General features: G+C 39.7%; 1 protein-coding gene and 1 long non-coding RNA gene across 3 annotated transcripts in view; one reads left to right on the top strand and one right to left on the bottom strand.

Moving 5' to 3' along the window:
- Nucleotides 1-26,229, top strand: part of LOC144073461 (uncharacterized) — a 98,626-nt gene that overhangs the window by 3,725 nt on the left and 68,672 nt on the right. For both annotated transcript variants that reach the window (XR_013300085.1, XR_013300084.1), the window contains exon 2: nucleotides 13,883-13,982. This is a non-coding gene — a long non-coding RNA (uncharacterized LOC144073461). The remainder of the gene's footprint in view (nucleotides 1-13,882; nucleotides 13,983-26,229) is intronic.
- The window catches only part of myom3 (myomesin 3), a 65,318-nt gene that overhangs the window by 26,116 nt on the left and 12,973 nt on the right, over nucleotides 1-26,229 (bottom strand). Inside the window, exons 4-14 of the mRNA XM_077599297.1 lie at nucleotides 16,967-17,120; nucleotides 15,598-15,755; nucleotides 14,879-14,971; nucleotides 14,711-14,799; nucleotides 12,476-12,520; nucleotides 8,773-8,904; nucleotides 8,543-8,704; nucleotides 6,984-7,125; nucleotides 5,399-5,598; nucleotides 2,774-2,827; nucleotides 1,504-1,631 (exon numbers count right to left, since the gene is read on the bottom strand). Coding sequence (XP_077455423.1) covers nucleotides 1,504-1,631; nucleotides 2,774-2,827; nucleotides 5,399-5,598; nucleotides 6,984-7,125; nucleotides 8,543-8,704; nucleotides 8,773-8,904; nucleotides 12,476-12,520; nucleotides 14,711-14,799; nucleotides 14,879-14,971; nucleotides 15,598-15,755; nucleotides 16,967-17,120 — 1,357 coding nt within the window. The remainder of the gene's footprint in view (nucleotides 1-1,503; nucleotides 1,632-2,773; nucleotides 2,828-5,398; nucleotides 5,599-6,983; nucleotides 7,126-8,542; nucleotides 8,705-8,772; nucleotides 8,905-12,475; nucleotides 12,521-14,710; nucleotides 14,800-14,878; nucleotides 14,972-15,597; nucleotides 15,756-16,966; nucleotides 17,121-26,229) is intronic.

Here is a 26,229-nt window from a genome sequence, read left to right as displayed (position 1 = left end):
AGCAAATTCACAGATGGTGTTTTTATTGAAGCAGTCCAATGAACCTTCATTCTCTCTGGGAGAACTTGCAATGTTGAAATACTTTAGATTAGATGGTCATTTTTATCAAACAAATAAAAGTATTAGTATACTTTTAATTAGACAGTATTTAGATCGTTTCAACAGTATTTAGACTCTGAATACTGCTGAAACGATCTAAATACTGTTGAAACAATCTAAATACTGTTGAAACGATCTAAATATCTAATATCAAGAGCACTCATTTAACACATCGGCTGCTGCCATTGACTGTCATAGGCGTCCAATGAACCTTCATTGTCTCTGGGAGAACTTGCAATGTTGAAATACTTTAGATTAGATGGTCATTTTTATCAAACATCAAAATATCAATAAGAGCACTCATTTAACACATCGGCTGCTGCCATCGACTGTCATAGGCGTCCAATGAACCTTCATTCTCTCTGGGAGAATGAATGGGAGCTTTACGAAGCATGGACGCTAGCTACTAGCTAGCTACTATTTGCGAATGGATTGTGGCCTGGCGATCGGCATCAACACAGCTTTACGAAGCAACTTTGATGGATTTGTGGGTGATGATGACGTGGGTACATTGTAAAATGGCTAAATAAACTACAACTGAACTCAGTTTTGCATCCGTTGCCTTTTTAAAAACATGTTTTTAGCGTGTGTCCGTATGTTTAAACTGGTGTATGTTTTGCCATGCCTGGCTGCGTCTATAAAAACGGTGCGTCCTTTGTGTGTGTCAAATACAGAAATAGCACTCGTTAGTAACACTGCGGCTAAAAATACGATGCGCCGTATAGTTGTGAAAATACGGTAGTTAAATTGGTTCCTGTTTTATGTAAATGTTTTGAAAAGTAACAAAATTCTTAACTTGGGTAAAAATGGGGAGGGAAGAAATGTACTTAAAAATAGTCCAATGTGATAAGTTGAAGCTTCATGATTGTGATTTATTTGACCTTTATACAGTGTAAAATGTGCTTTATGCATTTTTTTATTATTTAGAAAAGAATGCAATGAGGTTAATTGGATCTCTTGATTGTGTTTTTCTTGAAGGTTTTTTTTTGTTCTGCAAAGTTTGTTTCACTCGTATAAATAAATAATAATTTGTATGTATCTCAGCATTATTTTGTTGTTTGTAGCCCTTAACTCTTTCACTGCTATTGTGAGTAACAAACATAAAAACCATTTCAATTGTCAGGGTTGGCATTAAGTGATCATGTTTTTGTGCCAGCCAAATCAAAGTGGATTGGACGTCTATTGCCGTCAATGGCAGCCAATGAGTTGATGCTTAAAAATTTTGACATAACCTATTTAAAAAAAAAATCCATTTGAATACTTTCTGATCACGTGATGTGATCTGGGACATATCTAACATGTACATCAATGAATATCATATTATGAGGTAGGTGTAATGAGAGCCAACATATTAAAAATCCACCCATTTTTAAAATAATAATGATAATATTGAAGTATACCGACCCGCTCCACGTAGAAGGTGAGTGGCTCCTTTCCTCGGGGTTCCGGCTCGGTCCAGCTCAGCACCGCATACGTGTCGCTCAGCTCGCAAGCGTGTACGTTGGTGGGGGGGAGTGGGGTTCGAATCTGACCTGTATGAGAAAGATGTGGTTGGAAAAAACAATATTAAAGGTGTGTGTGTGTTTTTCATCATTGTCTATTGAAATAGCATTATGGCAAGAAGGATAATGATCAGATTAATTCCAAATTTGCATAAATGCCCCCAAAATGTACACTATATGTAGATAAAAACATTTTACACTTGCACAATAGCTAGTTTACTGTTTTACTTTCAAAATATTTACACCAATATAATTTATTCATTCATTTTTTTGCCATGCCGCTTATCCTTACAGTAGTTCCGGGGGTGCTGTAGCCTATCCCAGATAACTGAGGGCATTTTGTACTCCTAACATTGAAAATATCCTCGTGTCGTAATTGAATACTATGATTAAAAGGGGAAAGTTGGAATATTCATGGGGGGGTTACAAAATAAAGTTGGATATTTGGTAGGGTGTCAGTAAGTCCTTTTAATTTAAATCAAATCAAAAGCCTTTATTGTCATCATACACAGCTGCATATAACGAAATTGGTGAAGAACTGGGCGGAAATATTTCTTCACCAATTTCGTTATATGCAGCTGTGTATGATGACAATAAAGGCTTTTGATTGGATTTGATTAAAATGACTTTCTGACACCCTACCAAAAATCCAACTTTATTTCATAACCCCCCCCATAAATATTCCAACTTTCCCCTTTTAAATCCCATTTCCAGCATGCATACGATGTCAAATACTCTTTACTTGTAAACATGTGAGCGTTGTGTGCAATTGAGTCCAAATGAGGATTGTTCCACTGAGTGCTGTTCTATTTTATGAATATTTCATTAGCCTGAAAGACTATTTGCCCGTGATGAATGAGGCCGAGCCCGACACGCGCTCGATGCACGTTTTCACCTTCACGTGCGTGCGTGGGGTGAACGCCGCCATGACGACCATGCCAAATGCATTCTCACCACGGCCCCCGGCGCGCCTTTACCGGGGCGTCGTCGGGGGGCTGTTTCATCGTGAGAAATGGACTGCTCGATGACTCTGGCGTGTTGTCCAATACAATACGAAGAAGCATTAAGCCTGAAGCGATGGGCTGAGGAACGCCCGCGAGCTGTTCGATGATGTGCGTCCTAACGACATCATTTAAAACACCACGTTCCCCGTAATAACGCGTAATTCTCACCTTCAAGTTCATCTTTTGTGATGACCACGGGGCTTCCTCTCTGCGTTTTGACCACTGTGAACACACAGTTAAAGAGGGGCCTAATGAACATCATAAACACATTTATGTGTCAAAGTGCTGCAAAAGAGACTCGGATAGGTAAGAGGGAGCAACATGGATGGATGGAGAGCAGGCCGGGTTTAATGATGCACGACGCTGGATCACAACCCATCTGCCCTTTCTCTACTGCAGTTTATATATAGACACAGGTACACCATTGCACATGTCACGTCTCGGTGCACAATTTCATCCATAGTCCAGAATACCACCCAAGTTGGAACGCTTCAACATTACAGTAATCCCTCGAATATCGCGGATTATGTAAACCAGATATGCCCGCAACAAGACAAAATGAATTTAATACTACTAGGAAAAAAGCCTTGCTGCTTTTTTACTGGATGAGCAACCCGAAAGCCTGGATCCTGAAAGCCTTTAAAAACTGTTTTCATCCCCTTCAAGAACTTGGACTAACACTCCCATGAACATGTTTTTTTTTAATTAATATATCAAGCGGAGAGGAAGTATTTTCACTCCGAGTACAGTATTTAAAGTACATTTATGTACATTATATTTGGCGAGTAATATATTAGTCTTTTCATATGCTTAACTGCAATATTTAATAAAAATACTTGTGATTTACTGTTTTTTGTATAGGCGCGAAAACGTAGAATGGTAGCAATTAATACGGGTGAACCTACTGTAAGATTATATCAGTTTTTGAGTATAAAAGCATCGGTCTCATACAAATTGTGAATGGCTGATATGTCAGCATAAACACTCAACTGTCTGACTGAAAAATCAATCTTAACTGTCAGTTTTGCTTGTATATAAAACTCACTCACTGGTCATTCAGTAAGAGCTGCAAGGACAACAGACTGTGAGCGATCACGCTGTTTAGGCTCTCCCCATTTCTGCAGTCCGGTAATAAACCTATTTCCTATAAATTGGTCTCACTCTTTCTTAACCTGCTCCTTAAATTGTTTTTCAGATCTATCACCTACTTCGGGTTTTTGTTTATCGCGGCCATGTCTGGTCTGCAATATCTGCGATATTCGAGGGATTACTGTAATACTCAAAGAATAACTAAATTTAGTCATTTTTTTTCAACTGCGTGCCCTCGCAAGCGGGGTGCTGGAGCCTATTCCAGGTAACTACATGCACAAGGCCCCATGGAGTGATGAGGAGATGGAATATCTTCTAGATCAAAGTGGTGGCCCGGGGGCCAAATCTGGCCCGTTGCATCATTTTGTGTGGCCCGGGAAAGTAAATCATGAGTGCCGACTTTCTGTTTTAGGATCAAGTTAAAATGAAGAGTATAGATGTATATTAAATTTCCTGATTATCCCCCTTTTAAATCAATAATTGTAAAAAAATTAATCATTTTTTTTCTGTGTTTTTAGTTCAAAAATCATTTTGTAAAATCTAAAAATATATATAAAAAACTAAAATACACTGTTTTAGATCTATAAAAAATGAATATTCAGGGCTATTAATCCAGTTCTTTTAATCCATTTATTTAAAAAAAAATCTAAATATATCTAAAATGGTCCGGCCCACGTGAAATCAGGTTGACCTTAAAGTGGCCCGTGAACCAACCCGAGTCTGACACCCTTGTTCTAGATCAAGGGTAGCGAAGACGTGGCTCTCAAGCCAAATGTGGCTCCCGGCCAATATGAATGCGCGTCTTTGCTTGCTAGCGAGTTTGATTTATTTAATAAAGGGACAGTACATATTAATGAACATATACATATTCATGTTAATGAACACAGTCACCTCTAGAGCCAGCCCTTGTTTAACTTAGATTTTTTTTTTTTTACAAATTCTTGCAGTGGAGGAGCTTTGTGATGGAAGATTTTGTAAACTTGAAAACTACTGATCATATTTTGCATATACTACTGTGGCTCTTTGCCTTTGTGTTGATGTGTTAACTCTGGCTAAGTTGCATTTGATGAGTGTGTTACCTTGTAATGAACGCTTTGTTGTCTTGTAAGGGGTGTTATGCTGTTATAATATGGTTTTAATTAGGTGTTTGTGTCTGTCTGTTTTGGCAAGTCACTGTGTGGTGTGGCTCTTTGACTCTCACGGTTTAAATTTTTTGCTCTTTGTGTTTAACTTGTTCGCCACCCCTGGTGTAGATACACAAAAAAAATGACTTTGCATCAATTCCCTCTGATTTGCGAAATGTCCTGCAAACGCTTGTCATTCGATAAATGACTAAGTTGGAGATCCAATGTTTACTACCAAATTTGACCGTGTAACCCGCCCAGGCCGTTTTGTCCAACAACTGAACGATGTTTGCACAACTGCAGAATGTTGGCAAACCTTGGGTCGCTTGCAAAAACTAATGTGAAAAGGAACGGCAAAACGGTCCACACAACAATGGGCTTTCCTGGTGTGACTACGCCCTCAATGCTTAATGTTATTTATTTTAAACTAACATTGACCACCAGTGACAGATGTCCAATCTTTTTGGACTGGGCGGAGCTGAAAGCATTTGCTTCAGTTAACCAATAGCGGAACCAGATCTGTATCAGATAATCAACCGCATTTTCCTTTTTAATGTCGCTGCTGATTTTTATAGCTTACCGATGGTCCTTGAATTTTGCAGAGGGTCCTCAGTGAGAATTGGCTCTGTCGCCTTGGAAGGGTGACCCACTCCCGCTCGGTTCACGGCTCGAACCCTGAATTGGTACCGGGCGCCTTCCTTAAGCCCAAAGACTGGGTAATGACACTCTTTCTGAGGGTTGGCATTACAGCGCACCCATTGGCCCTGGCTGAGGTCACACCTGTAAAAGACAGACTGATGATTCCTCACAAACATAAACGAGCGCATTACTTCCCAAGTTTCAATTTATAACACAATGGCGAGGCAGCACAACAAATTTAAAGCGCTAAATCCCTCGCTAAGACCCGTATTAACCGCGGCGCCCAGACAAAGGGCCTCCCAGACGCATTAAAAACTTATTTTCTTAAGATAAATGTAGCGTCCAGATAAGGGAACTTTAATAACTATCTATCGCCGCGTTCGGGAAAACAAAGAGATGAGCGGAGTTTGCGCTAACGATAAGGCTGTTGCTAGGGAACTAAGTTGTCCTCTCGCACCGAGAAATGAGTTGCGTTTAGGAATTCAATCCACCGACCCAATTAAAAGCGATAAAACACAAAAAGCGCAGACGAATGAGGACATTTGCAGAATTCTAAAAAGACAAATTACAAAGTCAAAGTGGCATTATGGCAAGATGAACCTGACTGGTCGCCACCCGTTCTTTTCAGCAGGAATCTATGATTCTGGCGTTTGCAAGATGGAGAAGGCTCATAAATATCACGAGAGAACTATAACACCTGCTGCCTGAGCTTTTATCCGCCGCTAATCAATTTCACCGAGAGGGAGAGCAAGCGCCCACATTCGTCTTGTCTAACGAGGAAACCCAAGAAGTACTTTCTGAATATATCTGCATGAATATCTTGACATTTGCTACGTGTAGGTGGGATCGTAAACTGCAATCAGCAACCGGGGTATTTCAGCATGGCAAACATGACAATAATGGATACAACACATGGTTAATGAAGCAGATTCGTGCTTTCCGAGCACATTTTCGGGTTAAAGTTGATGTGAAAATTTGCTTGTGTTGATTCAGGGTGTGAACGGTGGAAGGCTTACAGAGTGAAGTGAAGGTAAACAAAACGAGGTTCATTGTCGCCTTGTTATCACCAGATGTCCCTTTTTAAAATGGGTCAAACCACAACAGCTGTTTGAGCACGTTTTTGGCAAGTTTGTTTTGAAAGGGAGTGGCTAATAATTGTCTCAATGTGACAATCTTTGCAAATAATAGCCTTATTTTTCTTGCTTAAACTTAACCTCGCAATTCTTAGATCGAGGGTTCAGTCCCATGTGATTTCTAGCTTTTTTGCAGGTTCTTCCCATTCTCTGTGGGTTTTCCTTGGGTACTACAGATTCCTCAACATCCCAAAAACACCCATGTTGGTTGATTGATCATGCCAAATTGTCCCTATGTATGCATGCATGGTTTTTAGTCTTCTTGTGCCCTGAGACGGGCTGGCAAACCGATTCCGGGTGTCACCCATTGTTGGCTGGAATAGGCTCCAGCGCCCCCCGCCACCACAGTGCTGTACACTACCCAGGTCAGTTTTCGATGTTCAATCTTTTTACCTCTCGATGTAATAGCCCTCTACTGGTGATGATCCATCGGCACTGGGCGGTTGCCAGGTCAAGAAGACGTAGTCCTTGTTGACATCGGATACTTGGACCAATAGGGGCGACGCAGGGAATCCGACTTCTGTGGGTGGCGCATCTGGGTTGTGGTAAACAAACACGATAGGATAACTGAGCGACATCTAGTTTTTTTGGGCCTGACTGAGTAAATGGTTGTCCTTTGTCTCCCCGCCCCCTACGATTGGCTAGCCACCAACTCAGGGCGTGCCCAAATGGTTGTCCTTCGTCTCCTGCCCCCTGCGATTGGCTAGCCACCAACTCAGGGCGTGCCCTGCTTGGTGCCTGTAGTTAGCTGGGATAGGCTCCAGCACCCCGATGACCTTGGTGACGATAAGTGGTTCAGAACATGAATGAATGGAGTTTTTGACACATTTTTAGGTACACAGTCTCAATCTGATTCTATTTTTTCCCTTTTTTTCTCCACAGCTTACTTACTGAACTTAAAATAGTGTTGAACATCCCAATCATGCCTGTTATTTCAGTTTGTCAATTTTTTTAAATGAAACCAGGCATAAGTGAAGTTTTTTTCCCCATATTTATATTTATGTATATATATATTTGTTCATCTCCAGAAAACGGGCCACTACAGTTCCACAATGGGGAAAAATTTAGATCAGTTTTGGATTCTATTCCCACAAACCAAAATCGTTGTGAGGCTTGGGTGGTTTAAAAAAAATACTAATCACCCAACGCATCTTTCAGTTTATTTTTCTCAGGCTCCGTGTTTGTTTTTGTTCCCACGAACCTTCTATTTGTAATGCAAGTGTGGCTGCTGAATGGAGACACTTGGTTCTGATTGACTAATTAGTACTTCCAGCTCTCACTGCAAAAAAAAAACCCACATTTGGTAACAAAAGACTGGCACTCAGACACATTTTTAACATTTAAGGCCTCATTTGGAAGCTGTTCTTTGTCCTTTAGTCACCAGTCACTTCGCTCTTCAGGGTAATCATGTCAAAGGTACGAGATGTTCCCTTGTCTGAAAAGAGTTTTGATTCTTCAATTCCACTCTTTGAATGAACGTGGCAGGAGGAAACCAGCGCAAAACCTAAATCTGCTAGAAAAACAAACTATTTGGGAGCAGGAAACACAATTTGCGAGAGAGAAGCAATGCCGTGCTGTGATATTTTGCATGCAAAAGCATATTGCAGAATACATAGCGGTAGGTAGTGTGTTTTGAGACTGAGCTAATACGATCTGACAGCTATTTGGCCTCGCTGGAGACAGCACTGGAGTTCACACAATGTGTCAGCTTCCACCTTTAAAATGGTCATTCGTGTACACGTTTCGGGGTGGAAAAAAAACTGCCAGTGATTTTAGTTGTCATGGCTGGATCATTATCAAATGATGACCTTTGCAAAGTGCCAAGTTGTTAGGCTTTTTATTCTGGACTTGGCCCGAGTATCAAGATTATCTAATGATGCAAAGATAATCAAAACATTTTAAAGTGACAGATAACGTCTAGCACCATCAATAGCATCTGAAGAGTTCCTTACCTTTGACATAGACATAGGCGCTAGATTCCAAAAATCCATCCCAGGTCTTCAAGCGGACAGTGTAAAGACCTTCATGCTCCTTGTAGACAGCACTCAGTGTAATGGACGCCGTGCTATCCGTCGTGTTCATGTCCACGTCGCAAGATTGGAGTAGTTGCATCCCTGAAACGACAAACACAACTGACGCAATGGTCGCCATCAAGCGGGAAAGGCTCAGTCCAGGACTCTACCATTTCTGAACCAGGTGACATCTTGCTGGAAGGGCAGCAGAGGTGAGGTGAAGGAACAGTTTAGGGTCAAACTGTTGCCCTCTGTTACCCACGTGGGTGGATAGGTGGTAGCAAAGCCGGCTTGTTGTGAAGCTGGAAATGGGTATCAAAAATGAGTGGATAAAATACATTTTATTTTATTTTTTTGCATAGGAATTTCATACAGTGGTACCTCTACATATTAAATTTTCAGGTTATGAAACCCTTTGGTATGAAAATGACTGTTCCAACATATGAAATCCTCTGTTCGTCTAGAAATGTCCTGTATGCGTTACTTAAATTGTTGCAGTTGCATTGTGTCCAACTTGACCAAGGGTGTCAGACTCGGGTTGGTTCGCGGGCCGCGTTAACGTCAACTCGATTTGATATAATATTTAGATTTTTTTAAATAGATGGATTAAAAGAACTGGATTAAAAGCCCTGAATATTTTTATAGTTTTTTATAGATCTAAAACAATGTTTATTTTAGCTTTTTAAAATATATTTTTAGATTTTACAAAATGATTTTTGAACTAAAAACACAGAAATGGATTAAAATTACAATTTTTGATTTAAAATGGGCAAAATCAGGAAATTTAATATACATTTATACTCTTTTTAATTTGATCCAAAAAACAGAAAGTCGGCACTCATGATTTACTTTCCCGGGCCACACAACAAGATGCAGCGGGCCAGATTTGGCCCCCGGGCCGCCACTTTGACACCTGTGTACTTGACAATCTCCCTATACTCTGCTGGCTTCCCATTGGCTCTCAACAACAACTCCATGTTTTTTTTTTCAAGTGTGGTTAGAGTAACTTTATTCTCTATTTAAAATTACTAGTGCGAATCATTTTTTTTAGATTAATAAATCATTTTTTCACATGTTCATACAAATTTAGGACACTAATAATTTTTGAAGGGTTTACTTTGGTAGTTTTTTTAGGACTGTGAAACAAATGAGCAAATTTACATATAAAATACTGCTCTATTTAGGAAAAATACAACTTAAAAAACAAGTTTGGAACCAATTAATTCCGTTAGTAGACGTACCACTCTATACAGAAAAGGATTCTGGAATTCCCACTTTTCTGCCGCACTGCCTATGAACTGAAATCCTCCTTGTACAGTGACAAAAAACCGAGAATGAAGGAAGGAGGCATTCCCTGAAGGAATGCACCATGCCAAAATCAAAGATGTGACAGCTCAAGGATAGTGAACAATTCCTGACAAGCTATTACTTCAGCTAGAACTTGTCAAAAGCACTGAGGCGATACAGACTCACTAAAAAATGAAGCTACGGGTACTGTGAGGTCTTGTCAAAGATCCCTCGCAAGGGCGAACCTGAGAAAATGTGGCATAATTTATCGGTGGGCCACACTATCACAAGTGCGCACGCTGTTTTAATAATAATCCCCACAGTCAGATCCGTGCGTGCCATCATTCAAAGGATCGACCTTTCCTCCCCACAAGGATAAATGTGCCGCCGTTGCGCTTGGGTTGATTGAGTGATTCGCCTTTGCGAGCTGGGATCGTCTCCATATGAGATATTAAAGTATATGTGACGCTATTATGTGCCACGTTGACAAAGCGCTATTCAAAGCTCCCTATCGGACCGTTTTATGTCAGCGTGATGTTGACATTCTGTATGGGAAGTAACATTTACGTCAAGTGGATGATTTGGGAATACCTCGGCAGGTTTTGGCCCACCAAAGCAAACACGTTACGAAGATATGATAGAAACGCATAAAGCAGTGCAAATATAGATGAATCTTTCTGTATGCACTGCTCTGTACTTTGCTCTGTTTTGTGAGGGCCTTCAAAAGTCTTTTTTTTATAGTTTTGACATGTCAAGGATTTGTACTCTAGTCTTTCAATCAGGAATTTCAGTTCGGGTAAATCACAAAATGTCCAAATTGGAACTCATTCCAACTGATTGCAGCCCTTGGAGGAATAGTTTGGATATCTCTGGTGTAAATTGTACTACCAATTGTGTGGTAAGAAAACCAGTGGTGTGCCGTCAGGGCCTTCAAGGCCTTCTCTGCTGGCCTAAGAAATATTTGAATCACAGACTGATGTTAATTATATTTTGTCCATGAATACTTATTAAATAATTCCAAATTGTCTGTTAGCTTCCTTTCATTGCTTCCCCCCCTGGTTGCACTGCTTCCAGATGTGTGTTTTCATATTGAAGCATTTAACCAATCACATTTCAGCCATTATTTTTTGCCATGGTCAGAAATCCACCCCAAGGCCTTCACAATCAGTTCTGCAGGCTCTGCTGCATTAAACAAGCGTCGATAAGACTGTTGCTTTAACCAATCAGATTTTGAGTTGGCAACACCACAATGCCTTCTCGCAGGCGTGGGTGGGGATACGTCATTGCCTTCTCACAGGCGTAGGGATACGTCATCGCTTTCACCAACTATGATTGGCTAGTGATAGAGTGGACTAGCCAGAGCTACCAAACATTATCTGGAGCGAGCTGCACAAGCAAATATGTTGTTGTGTTGATTTAAAGCCATTTTCAAGACAGACTTTTCAAGAAAAACAAGCTGGACATCATTAAGAAAGGTCGGACAACTCCAAAGCAAGCAAGCCTGTCACAACTGGGAACGAACATTTTCAGCACTAAATTGAATAAAAACAGAAATACGACAGGACAGGCTCGACTTTCAGCATTAGCTTCGATGGCGATAGAAAAGAAGGAAGAAAGAAAGGAGGATGATATTGTGTACAGTTAAAATGATTTTTGGTGAGTAAAATATGGCTATATTCCTAAATAAAATTTCAATTGTTTGAGATTATTATTGATTATTTTTTGTGTCGCAGCTGTAGCTGCAGTAGAGGTTTTATAGCCATAAAATAGTTTTTGCTGAAGGCATCACTAGGAAATGCACGGACCGCCACTGACGAAAACATGCTAATGCTGGGAAACTAGCTAAATCAAGTAGAGCATTCTATCATCTTGCAGCTGATAGAGGACATTGTCAAACATTTATATTCTTAGTTCCTGTTTTACCTTCACCATTGGCTGAAACTTACGTGAGGTGGAGCTTGTGCTTTGATTTCAGTTCTGTAAGTCTGTTTTTGTTAGGGATTATTATCTGTCATTCTTATTCCAGTTTGAATATTAATCCTTTGATTTAAAAATTTTGGCACGTACTTTCAGTTCGTAGGCCTGCAAGGATGTGACAAATCACTGAACTGGGCAGGTTATGGCTACCGTGGGATTTGGCTGAAAATGGTTTTATCTTGCAATCAGTGTTTGAGAGTTTAAAATGAAAAATGATTTATTTTTTTTAACTGTTAGGCTTAGTAGTTGGGGTTTTGGCTGGTTTGTATGCTTTTCACCTATTGTGTCCCTCATGTGATCAGGTGAGGGTATTTACTAATCAACCCTTGTCTGTCTATTTAAATGCTGTGTGTTTGTGGGATTTTCTGCTGTGTTTGAATCATGTCAAATTGCCCTGCCATGTTCCATATTCCTCGTTTCCCAATGTCTTCTGTCCGATACCATCTGAAACCACCTCTAATGACACTGGCATTAAGTATACACAGCTAATGGTTTAGCTATTAGACCTTTTGAATTGAAGGACAAAATAAACAGATCCCAGTAACTAGAAGCTCGTGGAAAATTATAATAAGGTAAAATAAATGTGGACACTCATTAGGGGGAGCTTACCCAGAATACGGAAATCGTCTGTACCAGCCATGGCTCCTTTATACGCTGCGTGGCGAATGGCGAGGCAGGGCCGCGTCGATCCAAAATGGAGATAAAGAAGCAAAGCGGTTCATGTTGAGAAGATGAAAGGATTATTGCTGATAATGAAGCTCGGTACATGTCATTCACATCAAACCTACTAAATGATCATGGGCAGATGAAATGGAAATGAAAGGCATTTTTCATCAATCACCCCCACAGATGTTTTAAACAGTTGCAGCCTTGTTGTTAAAGACCATTGTAACAATATGAGATATGAAAAGTCAACATTAGAGACATTACAAGAGCTGTTTAAAGTCATTTGCGCATTTTGAGTCCATTATGCATGAGGACTGCAAGTTCTGTGTTATGTAATGGAGATATAGAACGTGACTCTACTGTTCAAAGTGAGAAAATGGCGTATGACGTGTGTCAGAATATATCGAAAACTGTTGTCCTGAAATTTCAAACCCAAACTCTTGATTTTGTTTTTGTATTGTTTTGAAGACGTGGCTGATATTAAGAATAATGTGAAGACACAAGTGTGGAGTAGTATTTTGGGGTGGGGTTAGACTTCAACTAATGGTTCCTAATTATTGTACCAGGCACATTAATCTGCTTTGATAGATGAAGATGATGATGATGATGAGCTAATTTCACTTCATTGATCCACAAAATGATGTTTGCCAATTATTATGAATCTTTGTTCATTGATATATTCATGTTTGTATAGTACGTTCATTTTGTAAATTTATTGGTGTAAGTTTTCTGCTGAAAAATGTCTGATTGTTCTCATTCTCACGTTAGAAAGCATTTTTTGGTCTAAGGAAAAGACCATTTTCTTCTTCGTCGTCAATAAATATGAGGTTTAATCTAATAAGATTAACTCTTTCACAGTTGTAGAAATCAAATCTATTTCAATTCTAAATTCTGGCATTGAGTGATCATGTTGCACCAGCTGATTTAATAATGAATTTGATTCATATAGTGCTTGTATAGATGCTTAAAAGAGTTGTTTGAGTTGAGCATTAAGTTCTCATCACTGAGATGCAGGACAGGTTAAGAAGTGATGACCTCACAAGATGATACCACTCAACCCCATTGAATTAATTAGCAGTCTAATTTGACCTACTTTTTGTTTGAACGTCACATAACTAGCTCTGCGAATAGCTGATGAATCACTTTTATTGAAACCAAATGTCCACGTAATTAAAAACACAAATAAACTGAGTTTGCCCATTAGAACAAGTCAGAAAATATGCACTGTTACACAGTTAGAAGCTAACAAATGTAGCAAGCAATACTTGCTTTAACACGGTTAGAAGCCAATGAATATAGCAAGCATATACACGTAGACAACGTTTAAAACTCAAAACTGTTCTTTTACAGGATGACGAATGGGAATGGAGCGATTGGAAAATGTTTGTCGCCAAATACAAATTTAATCCTGAGGCTTTCTTGAGACAGGAAATTGACGACACTGCAATTGGTGAGTAAAATTTGTCTTCATTATTGAACTTCACTTAATTTGTAGCTTCTTTTTTTTCGCCAATAATGGTCTTCATAGATTCTTGCTTATTACTACGATTTTAAGTATTTATTGTTATAATTTCAACATGTCTTTGCTGTTGCTAATAGCCTACTTTTTATGCCTTAATGTATTTTGGCTCCATTATTATGCTATAATTCCTGGTGTTTATTAAATTGGATTACAGTACATGTGTTACGCATTGTAGGAAAAACATATAGATGGCATTGTTCTTCTTCTTGGTGATGGCTAGTTTAATCAAGGATTGCTCATAATTATAAATTTAGTGGGTGTATTTTAGGGATGTATACAGCACAGCAACCTTTTATTTTTATTTTTGGTCTCATGACTGATTAAGTAGATGAATTGCAGACTTATTTTTGCCTGTGCATTCGTTTAAACCTGCTCGGAAATAGTTTTAGGACTCACTCGTAAAAATGAATGTTACTGTCTAAGAATAAGCAAATGGGAGGGAATACATGCAGTTTTAGTTATTTTGTACACAAAATGCGTCAATATTAAGATCCCAAAATGCTGATTTTCAACAGTTGACCTAGCGTGCCAGTGTCTTTCATTTTAATTTCAAGTTATATTCATGCCGTTGATAACATTTTTGACACCTCAATTAATAATAATGTATGTTTACTGAACTGCCAATCTGTCAATGAATGTATAGTGGGGTTACTTACAGTTAACCACAAGTGTAGCGAATGTCATAGCTTCACCCAGGGGACTCTTGGCTATCACTTTGTACACACCGGCGTCGTCGGGAGAGCATCTAATGAGATATATGGTACCCATAAGGCAGTTGGCAGGCATGTGGCGGTAGATGGAATATTTCTAGAATGTCAACTTACCGTCTGATCTCAAGATAATTAAGACCAAACGCTTGCTGAAGGCCGTAATTCCACGGCATGTTCGGCTTCGTCAGCGGCTCGCCGTCTTTGTACCTTCAAGACATATTTAATGGACAAAGGGCTCCGCATAATATAAAGATGAATTCACCTCACAAAAAAACAGCTAGTATGGCACCTTTAGGTACTAATGAAATGATATTTTTGTTATAATTTGAAATGATATTTTGTTAAGATGTAGAGTGTTGCACTGGTCTTGCCTCATCACATTTCAATGCGCTATCATTTTTGTATTAATTTTTGACAATGAATGTGTAACTTTTGAAGGGAGAATATTTTGATATACTGGTGGGCTTGTCTTTTCCAGTGGGAATTTGACTTGAGGGCTTTTCATTTCTTGGCTTATGCGTCTTCATCGGAGAATTTTTTTGCTGTCCCCCATAGTTAATGCCGAATGAATATTGCAAAACATGTAGCATCTATCATCCATCTTCTAAAAACGCTCGTCCTCACTGGATTTGTTGGTTAGCTGACTTTGAACGAGAGGATGTGAGAAGTACCCCGAGGAAAAACCATGCAAACATAGGGAGAATGTGTAAACTCCACTGCGGAAATTCTAACCTGGCAACCTCATATCCAACGTTACTTTGATACAAAGAAGACGATCTTAAATCGTTGGTAGGTCAACTAAAAAAATAAAAAATAAGAAGGGAATATCTCACCACGTGACCTTCGGGGTTGGGTAGCCTTGGGCTACGCAGGCTAGCTGTACCGTCATGCCTTCCCAGACAGTGTGAGCCCTCAGGGGTACGCTGAAGTCTGGCACCTTCCGACTTAGACGTTCTAAGTACTCCAAGTGCTCGGATGCCTTCTTTTGAGCCTGCAGCGGCCCGAAACAAAAATATCTCAAAATTCTAAAGTCAGATCATGTCACTCCATTTAAAAATTAGCTCTTTATGAGCGGCATTATCATACCTGTCAACCTCGGCCAATTACTCACCTTATTAATGATTGCAATTCCCCTTAAACCACATGTGTTAAAGTGGCGGCCCGGGGGCCAAATCTGGCCCGCCGCATCATTTTGTGTGGCCCGGGAAAGTAATTCATGAGTGCTGACTTTCTATTTTAGGATCAAAATGAAATTTCCTGATTTTCCCCCTTTTAAATCAATAATTGTAATTTTTAAATCCATTTTTTCTGTTTTAGTTCAAAAATCATTTTGTAAAATCTAAAAATATATAAAAAAAGCTACAATAAACATTGTTTTAGATCTATAAAAAACTGAATATTCAGGGATTTTCATCCAGTTCTTTTAATCCATTTATAAAAAAAAATCTAAATATTATATCTAAAATGGTCCGTCCCACATGAAATCGAGTTGATGTTAACTCGGCCCGCGAACCAAGCCTTAAACAATTAAAAAAATAATAATAATTGACAAACGCAACGCGGCACATATTTTACTCACATAGGGCGCACTTAAGTCTAAAAATTTCTCAAGTGGACGGGGCATCCAATTAGTATGCACTATATTCAAGATTCTGTATACATCGGTATATGACGTTGACAGCTTGACTGTCTAAGTATACATTGCTTGCTGACTCGCTATATTTATAGTGAAAAGGCAGATGTGTGAAAGGGGAATGCGCATATGTTTAAAGCATGACAATATTAGCAGTCGGCGATGACGTTTTCGTCTGCTACCAGTGACCAAAATGATTCGGATTAGAGCCAAATGAGTAAAACGAGAACAACTTTACAAAAAAACACACTTAAAAATATCCCGTACAAAAGTTGTTACACGGCATACACAATTGGAAATGATCAAAAAAACGTATAAAATACGGGAAAAACATCTAAGTTGACAGGTATGCATTATGAAAAAATTAAACGTGGCTGAGGAGAATATGAATTGAGAAAAATTCATAATTAACAGACAGTGGGGTTTTCAAGTCTAGCATATGGGAGTGAGATGATTTAATAAAATATGGACAGGACTGAACAAAACTGCTATATTAAATGATCAAGTGTGTATGAACGTGAAAGTTGTTGGACTGAAAAAGTATGTCATTTATGAAACGGCATTTTTACCACTTTGCGAAGGGCCATTTTGTCCACCCGGGTGCGAAGCACACGTTGGTTCCGGATCATTGACAATTCCACCTTCTCCGCCTCGTTTCCAAACATTGTCCACTTTTCCCGTTGGTAGCATTCTCCGGCCGCTCGGGTTTCCCTCAGGATCTCCCTGGCCGGGCAAGAAAAATTAAATTAATGATCGTTAAAAATCGGATCAGTAATATTCAATGGAATTTAGTGCTTCAAATCCTTCAGACTTGGACTGGCCAATTTTAAGATCAAGATTGATCAAATAAATGTTTCAATCTCGGTGATACGCCATGTCACATTTATGTAAATCTGTAGGAGCAAAGTCACAAGTTTGGTAGATTTTCAACAATGGTTAAATTGCATTTTTTTATATACATATAAATTTAAACCATTATAAACAAGAAGTTTTGTTATGAGTTTAAGTACAGAATGCGTATCAAAATACATTTATTTTTTCAAAGGCCTTGCTAGCTTAATGTTTGTGATATAATAGAAGCTATTCTATAAAAACTAGTAGTTAAAAATATGAAAAAAATGTTTGTAGTTTGCATGTTCTCCCCGGGTCTATGTGGATTTTCTCTGGGTACTCTGGTTTCCTCCCACATTCCAAAGACATGCATGGTAGGCTGATTGGACACTCGAAATCAGTGTCAAAGTGGTGGCCCGGGGGCCAAATCTGGCCCGCTACATCATTTTGTGTGGCCCGGGAAAGTAAATCATGAGTGCCGACTTTCTGTTTTAGGATCAAATTAAAATGAAGAGTATAGATGTATATTAAATTTCCTGATTTTCACTCTTTTAAATCAATAATTGTAATTTTTTAATCTTTTTTTGTGTTTTTAGTTCAAAAATCATTTTGTAAAATCTAAAAATATATATAAAAAGCTAAAATAAACATTGTTTTAGATCAGGGGTCTCGAACTCAATTTACCTGGGGGCCGCTAGAGGCCGAGTCTGGGTGAGACTGGGCCGCATCAGGATTTCCACAAGAAAAGCACTGATAAAACTTTCCAACGTTATCAAATATCTTTATTTTTTAACAAAAAATAATGAATTAAATAAATTAACTTAAAGATGAATAAAAAATAAATCAATCAGTAATATAAAACCAAATAATACTAATGAGCATACAGTAGATATACACTGGCTGGCTAAGTAGAGAAAATGAATTATTTTTATTCCATTTCAAATGTCTGTATTAACAGCTCTTTAACCTTTAACTTTCTGAACTTGAATGGAACATTGAACATGAAATATTCTGAACACGGCTTCTTTTGCCTACTCCTTGCTGCTAGAGACCTGGCAGCGCTTCTTCTCACATAGTCACATTTGGCTTGAGGGAGGAAGCAGTGGAGACCCTCAGTAGAGCTTGAAGATGCTCATCAGTAAGTCTGGACCTGTACTTGGACTTATTGAAGTTCAAGGTGGAGAAGAGCTTCTCACACAAGTATGTGCTCCCAAAAAGGCACATGGTCCGCTTGAACCTTCGGGAAAGTTCAGGGAAGCTGGGGGTCAACTCTCTCAAAAATTGCCCAAGCTTGTCTGCTTCTCCACTCACCTCCCTGAACTTGGCTTTGAGTGCAGAGTTGCACTGCAGGTCAATGAGCTCCATTTGAAGCTCAGGAGGGGCATCTTGCACATCAAAGGAGAAGGGGTCCGCAAAAATTTGAAATGTCGCTTTGTGTGTCTTGAAGTCTGCAAATCTGTGATCAAATTCCTCCTGTAGCTTCGAAATGGCCTCAACATACTTCTCACCACTGAATGGTGTGCCTGCATCCACGAGAGCCTTGCATGCTGGGAAATGGCAAAGGTTTGTCTGAGAGAGCTGGGCTTTCCATAACACAAGTTTAGTGCAGAATGCTCTCACGTTGTCATAGGCAGCACTGACAAGTTGCCCCTGGCCTTGTAGCTTCTTGTTCAGTACATTAAGCTCATGTGTGATATCAACAAGAAAAGCCAAGTCCATGAGCCATTTGGGATCACTTAGCACAGGATCAATCAACTCACAAACGGCGTAGCTAGCTTTGACTGCTGCATTACTGTCTTTGGTAGCCTTCTTGAAGAGATCCTGTTGCCTCAGAAGACGTGTTTTAAGACTGGCAACCTGGTTGGCTCTCTCATCTCCCTGGTATTTTTCGTACTCCTCAGCATGTCTCATAGTACAATTACGTTTCAAATTGTATTCCTTGTGCACCGCAACTTTTTCAGTGTAAATGAGACACGTCGGGGTGCCCCTGTGTTCAACAAAGAAATATTGCACTCCCCACTTTTCTTGAAACTGTCTGTGCTCATCACCGACCTTTCTCTTCACGGCAGGCTTTGAAAGAGACATCTCTGGGGCTCTGTAATATGTTTTTCCACTTGGAATGAGTCTCGGGTTGATCTTTCACATTCAGTCGCGCGGGTTTGTGGCGCATGTGCACTTTCGCTCTCCGTTTCAATCGCGGAGATGGCTACAGACACTGACACAGGCTGGATCACGGATCATAGCGCCTCATTCAGTTCTATGCTGAGAGCAGTGGAGGAGTGTGCGCGCCGAGCGGAGTGATCGGCCTCACGGCTTCTCCTCCGCCCAGCTGATTGGAGGAATGAATGAGTGAGTGAGCGAGGCACTGGACAGCCCGGCCGATGTCCCGCCCTCCAGAGCCGTATACCTCACCGTGATTGGTTCATTCAGCTCCGAACCAAAGTTCCCTCTAATTTTTTGTTGGTCTGAGCAGAAAGACAACCTCCCTGAGCGCACTGAGTACCAGTGTGAGCGACATCATCGGTACTCGGATGATTCGCTTAAAGACGTTTCGCCGACGGACGTTTGACAGACGGGCAGGTCGCCGAATGGACGTTCCACCGAACGTTCATTCGGCCGAACGGAGGTTTCGCCGAAACGGGATTCGAACGCTCGCCCCGCCGGATCGTGTGTGTACAAGTTTTTCAACCTCGGCCCGCGGGCCATATACGGCCCGTTAGGATTTTTAATCCGGCCCGCCGCCGGTGTTTTCCAAATTATAGTAAAAATCAATGTTCGTCTACCATCAATGGCAGTCCGGGAATAAGCACTCTTGGGCAGGCAGATGTAGCAGAACCGAGCCGTAAAATGACAGCAATCGGGTCAAATCCATCCTAAAACAGCATTTAATGATTAAATACAAATACTGGATGATATCGCGATGGAGGCAAAAAAACGTCTATAGACGTCCATTCGCCAAACGGCTCAAAATGCTCTCAAATTCGGTCAAATCCAGCTGAAAACAGCGTTTAATGATTAAATACAAATACTAGTATTTGTATTTAATCATTAAACTAACAAATACTAGTACGAGTCCGTCTGTGAAACGTCCGTCGGCGAAACGTCTTTAGGCGAATCATCCGGTCACGACATCATCATTGCTCGCTATCGGCACACCAGTATCACACCTGCCACAAGCAGGTGCATGTCCATGTTCCCTCTAATTTTTCATGTAAAACAAGAAAAACATGAGTGGACAGAGCTACTGCCACTGGCTGCCACTTAAACGGCGCCATCATGGGGAAAGGGGTAAAAAAAAAAAAAAAAAAAAAAAAAAAAAAAAATCTATATTTCATATTAAGACGGGGGCCGCAAATTATCGTCCCGCGGGCCGCAGTTGGCCCGCGGGCCGCAAGTTTGAGACCCCTGTTTTAGATCTATGAAAAGCTGAATATTCAGGGATTTTAATCCAGTTCTTTTAATCCATTTATAAAAAAAATCTAAATATTATATCTAAAATGGTAATAGTCAGTTTTTTTATAGATTTAAAACAATGTTTATTTTAGTTTTTTTAATATATTTTTAGATTTTACAAAATGATTTTTGAACTAAACACAGAAAAAAAATTACAATTATTGATTTAAAAGGGGGAAAATCAGGAAATGTAATGTACATCTATACTCATTCATTTTAATTTGATCCAAAAACAGAAAGTCGGCACTCATGATTTACTTTCCCGGGCCACACAAAATGATGCTGCGGGCCAGATTTGGCCCCCGGTCTGCCACTTTGACACATGTGCTTTAAAGGAAGAAATAAATATAAGCTAACCCCCAAAAAACTAAGTGCAAAAAGGCATGCAAGTTATTTGTTGCCAATGTAAGCAACAAAAACAAAAGTCGTAAAAACATGACTTGCGAGATGTTTTGGGGGCGTGAAAAACAAACGCCATTTTCACGTTGATTGAAATTTCTTTTCTGTTGTCAACCCGTTCGCAGACGAACACTCGATCACGACATTTGACAGCTTGATGAGCTCCACGCTCGACTGCCGCGTCGTCATTTTAAACGAGCGCCACTTTCGCGCTACCCGAGAGATTTCCAAAGGTCGCCTCTGCCGTCGCCACTGATTTGCTGGAAAAATTTCTCGTTAGTCCTTCTCAGGTACGAAATGATGCGATGCCCCGCAGTTTGATAGCAAGATAACTGACATTTGTAAGTGTGGGCAATCACGAGAAACACTCGCCGTCTTTATTCTCCTGCCAGAAAAGCCGTAGTGAACTGCAATCGCTTGGGAGTAAAGTGGTTTTAACACAACATGGATCTGTCACAGAAGTCTACTTAAAATGTATTTTTCAAAATTGCTGCTCTCAAGTGAGAATGAAGACGAAGAGGGAGGTCTTTAGACCCTTTTTGTCCATTCTAACAGATGCATGCATGCATACCTGTCAACCTTGACCAAATGCTCCCCTTTAATGATTGCAATTCCCCTTATTAAGAGATTAAGAAAAAAATTACAAATGCAACGCGGTACATATTTACTCACATAGGGCACACTTAAAAGTCCAGAATTTTCAGTACTCGGACGATTCCCCGAAAGACGTTTCGCCAACGGACGTTTATCCTTGCGTTTAAAGTAGTAGCCATTTGGACATGCAATGTAATTTATCAAAGCTGGGGATTGATGTCTGACACTGAGAAAAAACAACACTAGAAGACTTATGTGAAATTCTAAGTGCCATGGAATACACTTCTAGTTTAATTTTAAATAATTTCCCATTATTTTAGGAAATATATTGAAAATGATTTGCTGAGAACCTTAATTCAAAGATTAATCGCAACGTTTACTATGCTGGTGTAATTTTTCTGGAGTAGGATTTCTGGATTTACAATTTCATTACAGTAGTACTTACTGTTACTACTACTTTATTTTCTCTATTTCTTCTGTCACGTACTGTTCTGCATGATCTCCAAATGGCTACTACTTTAAACGCAAGGATAAAATAAAAAATATAAAAAATTGGCAGCACATTGTAGTACGTACTTGGATTTAGAAATATGTCCAGCGGGGGGCAGTACATGCACTTGTTATTCCTAAATGAATGTTATCTGTAACGGGCCGTATATGGCCCGCGGGCCGAGGTTGAAAAACATGTACACACACGATCCGGGGGCGGGGCGAGCACGCAAATCCCGATTCGGCGAAACGTCCGTTTGGCGAACTGTCCGTCGGCCAAACGTCCGTCGGCGAAATGTCTTTCAGCGAATCGTCCGGTCACGAAAATTGTTCCCCCCCAAGTGGACGGTGTGCCCAATAAGTGGGTGCGCCTTACATATGCACTAAATTCGAGATTCTGTAGATGTCTCTATATGATGCTGACAGCTTGACTGTCTGGGTACATTGCTTGCTGACACACTATATAGTAAAAAGGCGGACATGTAAAAGGGAATACGCATATCATGCTTAAAGTATGACAATATTAGCGGTCGATGATTATGTTTTCAAATTGAATTCAATTCAAAAGCCTTTATTGTCATCATCCACAGCACAGTAAAAAAAAAACATAAATAGTAGTATAAAAGTATAAAAAAAAGTTGCATCCCGGCTAGGTGAATTCTAAAACATTGCACAGAATTCTAAAATATTGCACACCCGGTAGTTATTGCAGAGATTTCAAAGATATTGCACATTGTTATTGCACACCCGGAAGTTATTGCAGAGATTTCAAAGATATTGCACATTGTTATTGCACACCCGGAAGTTATTGCACAGAAGGGATTGTGTGTCGTGTTAACTCCAGTTCAGAGTCCTGATGGCTGTGGGGAAAAAAACTGTTCTTAAGTCTATTTGTCCGTGCTTTGTGAGACCTGTAGCATCTGCCAGAGGGCAGCAGCTGGAACAGGTTGTGACCAGGGTGGTATGGGTCCCTGACAATGTTCCTGGCTCTGCTGAGGTAGCGAGGGCTGGCAATGTCATCCAGTGAGGGCAGAGATCAGCCGATGATCTTCTGGGCAGTGTTGATCACCCTCTGCATGGCCTTTCTGTCTGCTGCCGTGCTTCCAGTGTACCACACTGTAAGGCAGTATGCCAGGATGCTCTCCACGGTGGCTCTATAGAAGGTTACCAGAAGCTTAGTGTCCAAGTTGTTCCTCCTGAGTACCCACAGGAAATGGAGTCGCTTGAGGGTACTCGGGAGGAACAACTTGGACACTAAGCTTCTGGTAACCTTCTATAGAGCCACCGTGGAGAGCATCCTGGCATACTGCATTACAGTGTGCAACCAGTGACAGATTAGAGCCAAAATGGGTAAAACGAGTTTTACAAAAAACGTAGTTCAAAAAAAATCCCGTATAAAAGTTGTTACACGGCATACACAATTTGAAATGATAAAAAATGTATAAAATATGGAAAAAATAGAAGTTGTGAGGTACGCAGATGTAGTATAAAAAATATCATTCTGAGACAACCTTAAAGGCTTTCACAATTAATCCTGAAGCAGAATAAGACGTTCTACTAGTCCGTGTTGACGCTAATCTCTTTTCTTTAAATGTGCCATCCCATCGATGTGGTAGACTACTTCCAACCAAGCACGACACTTAAGCATGCATAATTAGAATGTTTTTTTTGCCGCCGGGCGTGCGTTTCGTGATCTATGTCCCGATTAAATATTCACAAATGGCGCTCTGATCTATGACGACGACTGTGGCATGAAAGACTGAACAAATAGTTAAGATAATTGGCTGGGAAATACACAAATGGCAGAAATCTGCACGGGTGCTCACGTGTGCCTAGGTGGGGTCAAAAAAAGGTGTGGCCTCTTAATTGCTGATTCTAGTTTTTAATCAAGTGTATGTCGATCAGCGCTAAAGTCAAAGGAACGAGGCTTGCGGGAGGGAGGTTGTTTATAGCTTAATTTTGGCTCCGGGGGACATTTTGAATATTTACTAGCAATAAAGAGGACAGCTCCTGTCAAGACAAAATATTCCCGCCTTCATCCGCCAATCTAACGATATGCTTCAGAGGAAATGATGCTAGAGAAACCGCCAAGAGACGGAATGGCGGCGTTTACGTGCACAATTAATCTTAGAAGGTGACATATTGGGTATCGTCATTTTTTTAATGAGGAATTTCCAGATTATTTACATTTGATCCAAGGCTAAACTACATTGCGTTGAAACATTAGGCGGAAATTTGCCATTTATTTTTTTAACTATAAGTCGCATTTTTTGGGGGGGGAAATTTTTCATTTGATCAGGAACCAAGAACAAACATATGTTAAATAGGGATCTTTTAACACAGATTTTTTTTTTATAACTATAGCCCAAAAAACAAAAACATAAGATGTCAGTGGTCAGAAAAAAAATAGTGACACCGGAGTATATATAAATTTCAGGTACTGTCAAATTCTGACAAAAAAGCGCAATTTATAGTCCGGAAAATACGGCATCTCAACGTTTAGCTGTAAATTGGACCCAACAGAAAGTAGATTGATTTATGAATGAAATAAATGAATGAAATTTTAAATCGACCAATTAAATTGCATCAATCCTTCAATTATTTTGACACATTTGGCCATTGAAGCTAAATTTCTGATCAAAAAGACAGATTTGGCCCAGGCACTTTCCTGCAGCTGGGGCTCATTACTGCCACATTAAGTCTCTGGGGGGGCTTGGCATGTCATCCCCAATGACTTTTGCCTAGTCTTAGCTCACCCTTGGTAACGCTAAAATAACCCTTCGTATTCTTAAGTCGGCAAGGTGACAGCTTGTCTGGCAACCCTTTTGCGGAGTTGAGTTTTTTTCACTGGCAAGTCAGAGGTTCTTATCCCTAAAGGTAACACACACTTCAACCCGTCCCAAAGGGCTTATTAAAATACTCCCATGTAACTACGCAGTTTTCTTAGAGGAACAAAGGTGAAAGTATGTTCCCAAGTTGTAAAAGTCAAATGTCAAGGATGTGAAATATAGTATCTTAAGGACAATAATGACTAGTAGAAATTTGCTGCTTGATATAGAATGCCATTTTACTGAAAGTCGGCATTAATACTCAAGTGCCAGGATGTCAATCTCCCATGGGAGTACAGTAAAAATTCAACAAATAGTGGGGGAAAACATTGTATGTACTACTGTCTGAGAACTACTCGTTGCCAGATGGCCCAAAGCAAGGGTGTCAGACTCGGGTTGGTTCGCGGGCCGCTTTAACGTCAACTTGATTTCACATGGGCCGGACCATTTTAGGTATAATATTTAGATTTTTAAAAATAAATTGTTTAAAAGAACAGGATTAAAAGCCCTGAATATTCAGTTTTTTTTATAGATCTAAAACAATGTTTATTATAGCTTTTTATATATTTTTAGATTTTACAAAATGATTTTTGAACTAAAAACACAGAAAAAATGGATTAAAAAATTACAATTATTGATTTAAAAGGGGGAAAATCAGGAAATGTAATATACATCTATACTCTTCATTTTAATTTGATCCTAAAACAGAAAGTCGGCACCCATCATTTACTTTCCCGGGCCACACAAAATGATGCGGCTGTCCCTTATTAAATAAATCAAAGTCAAACTCAATGCCTTTGTTAAATTTAATAGTTAATTTCCCAGCCAAAATATCGCACTAAATGCCTGATTTCCGAAAAATAACACTCATATCGTCAAAGTTTCTGCACTTTCATGATAAGGCTGATACATATCATTAGTGCAATTAAAACCTTTATCCAATTCGGCCGTAACCTACGATGTCACATGATCAATTCTCCTCATGCAACAGGTTTTAGACATCCACCTTCCTTCAGTAAAATCTCATGGGAGTTACAGAACTTTTTCAGGATAAAAAAGCAAAAACAGCCTTATCACAAAAACACTTAATTAATTCCCATATATATATTTTTTTAAATATCGCTTTTATCTTGAGGAAAAAAATGAATCTTTTACCTGAAATTACCCTTAATCAATTGCGCAAAGAAAATGTCCTGCTACTGAACCCTGCCCTTTAAGACGCGTGCAAGCAAGCCAGC

Source organism: Stigmatopora argus, chromosome 4 (assembly GCF_051989625.1).
Source record: "Stigmatopora argus isolate UIUO_Sarg chromosome 4, RoL_Sarg_1.0, whole genome shotgun sequence".
NCBI classification, from domain to species: Eukaryota; Metazoa; Chordata; class Actinopteri; order Syngnathiformes; family Syngnathidae; genus Stigmatopora; species Stigmatopora argus.
The sequence above is the reverse complement of the archived record's forward strand: the minus strand, read 5'-3'. Positions and strand labels throughout refer to the sequence as shown.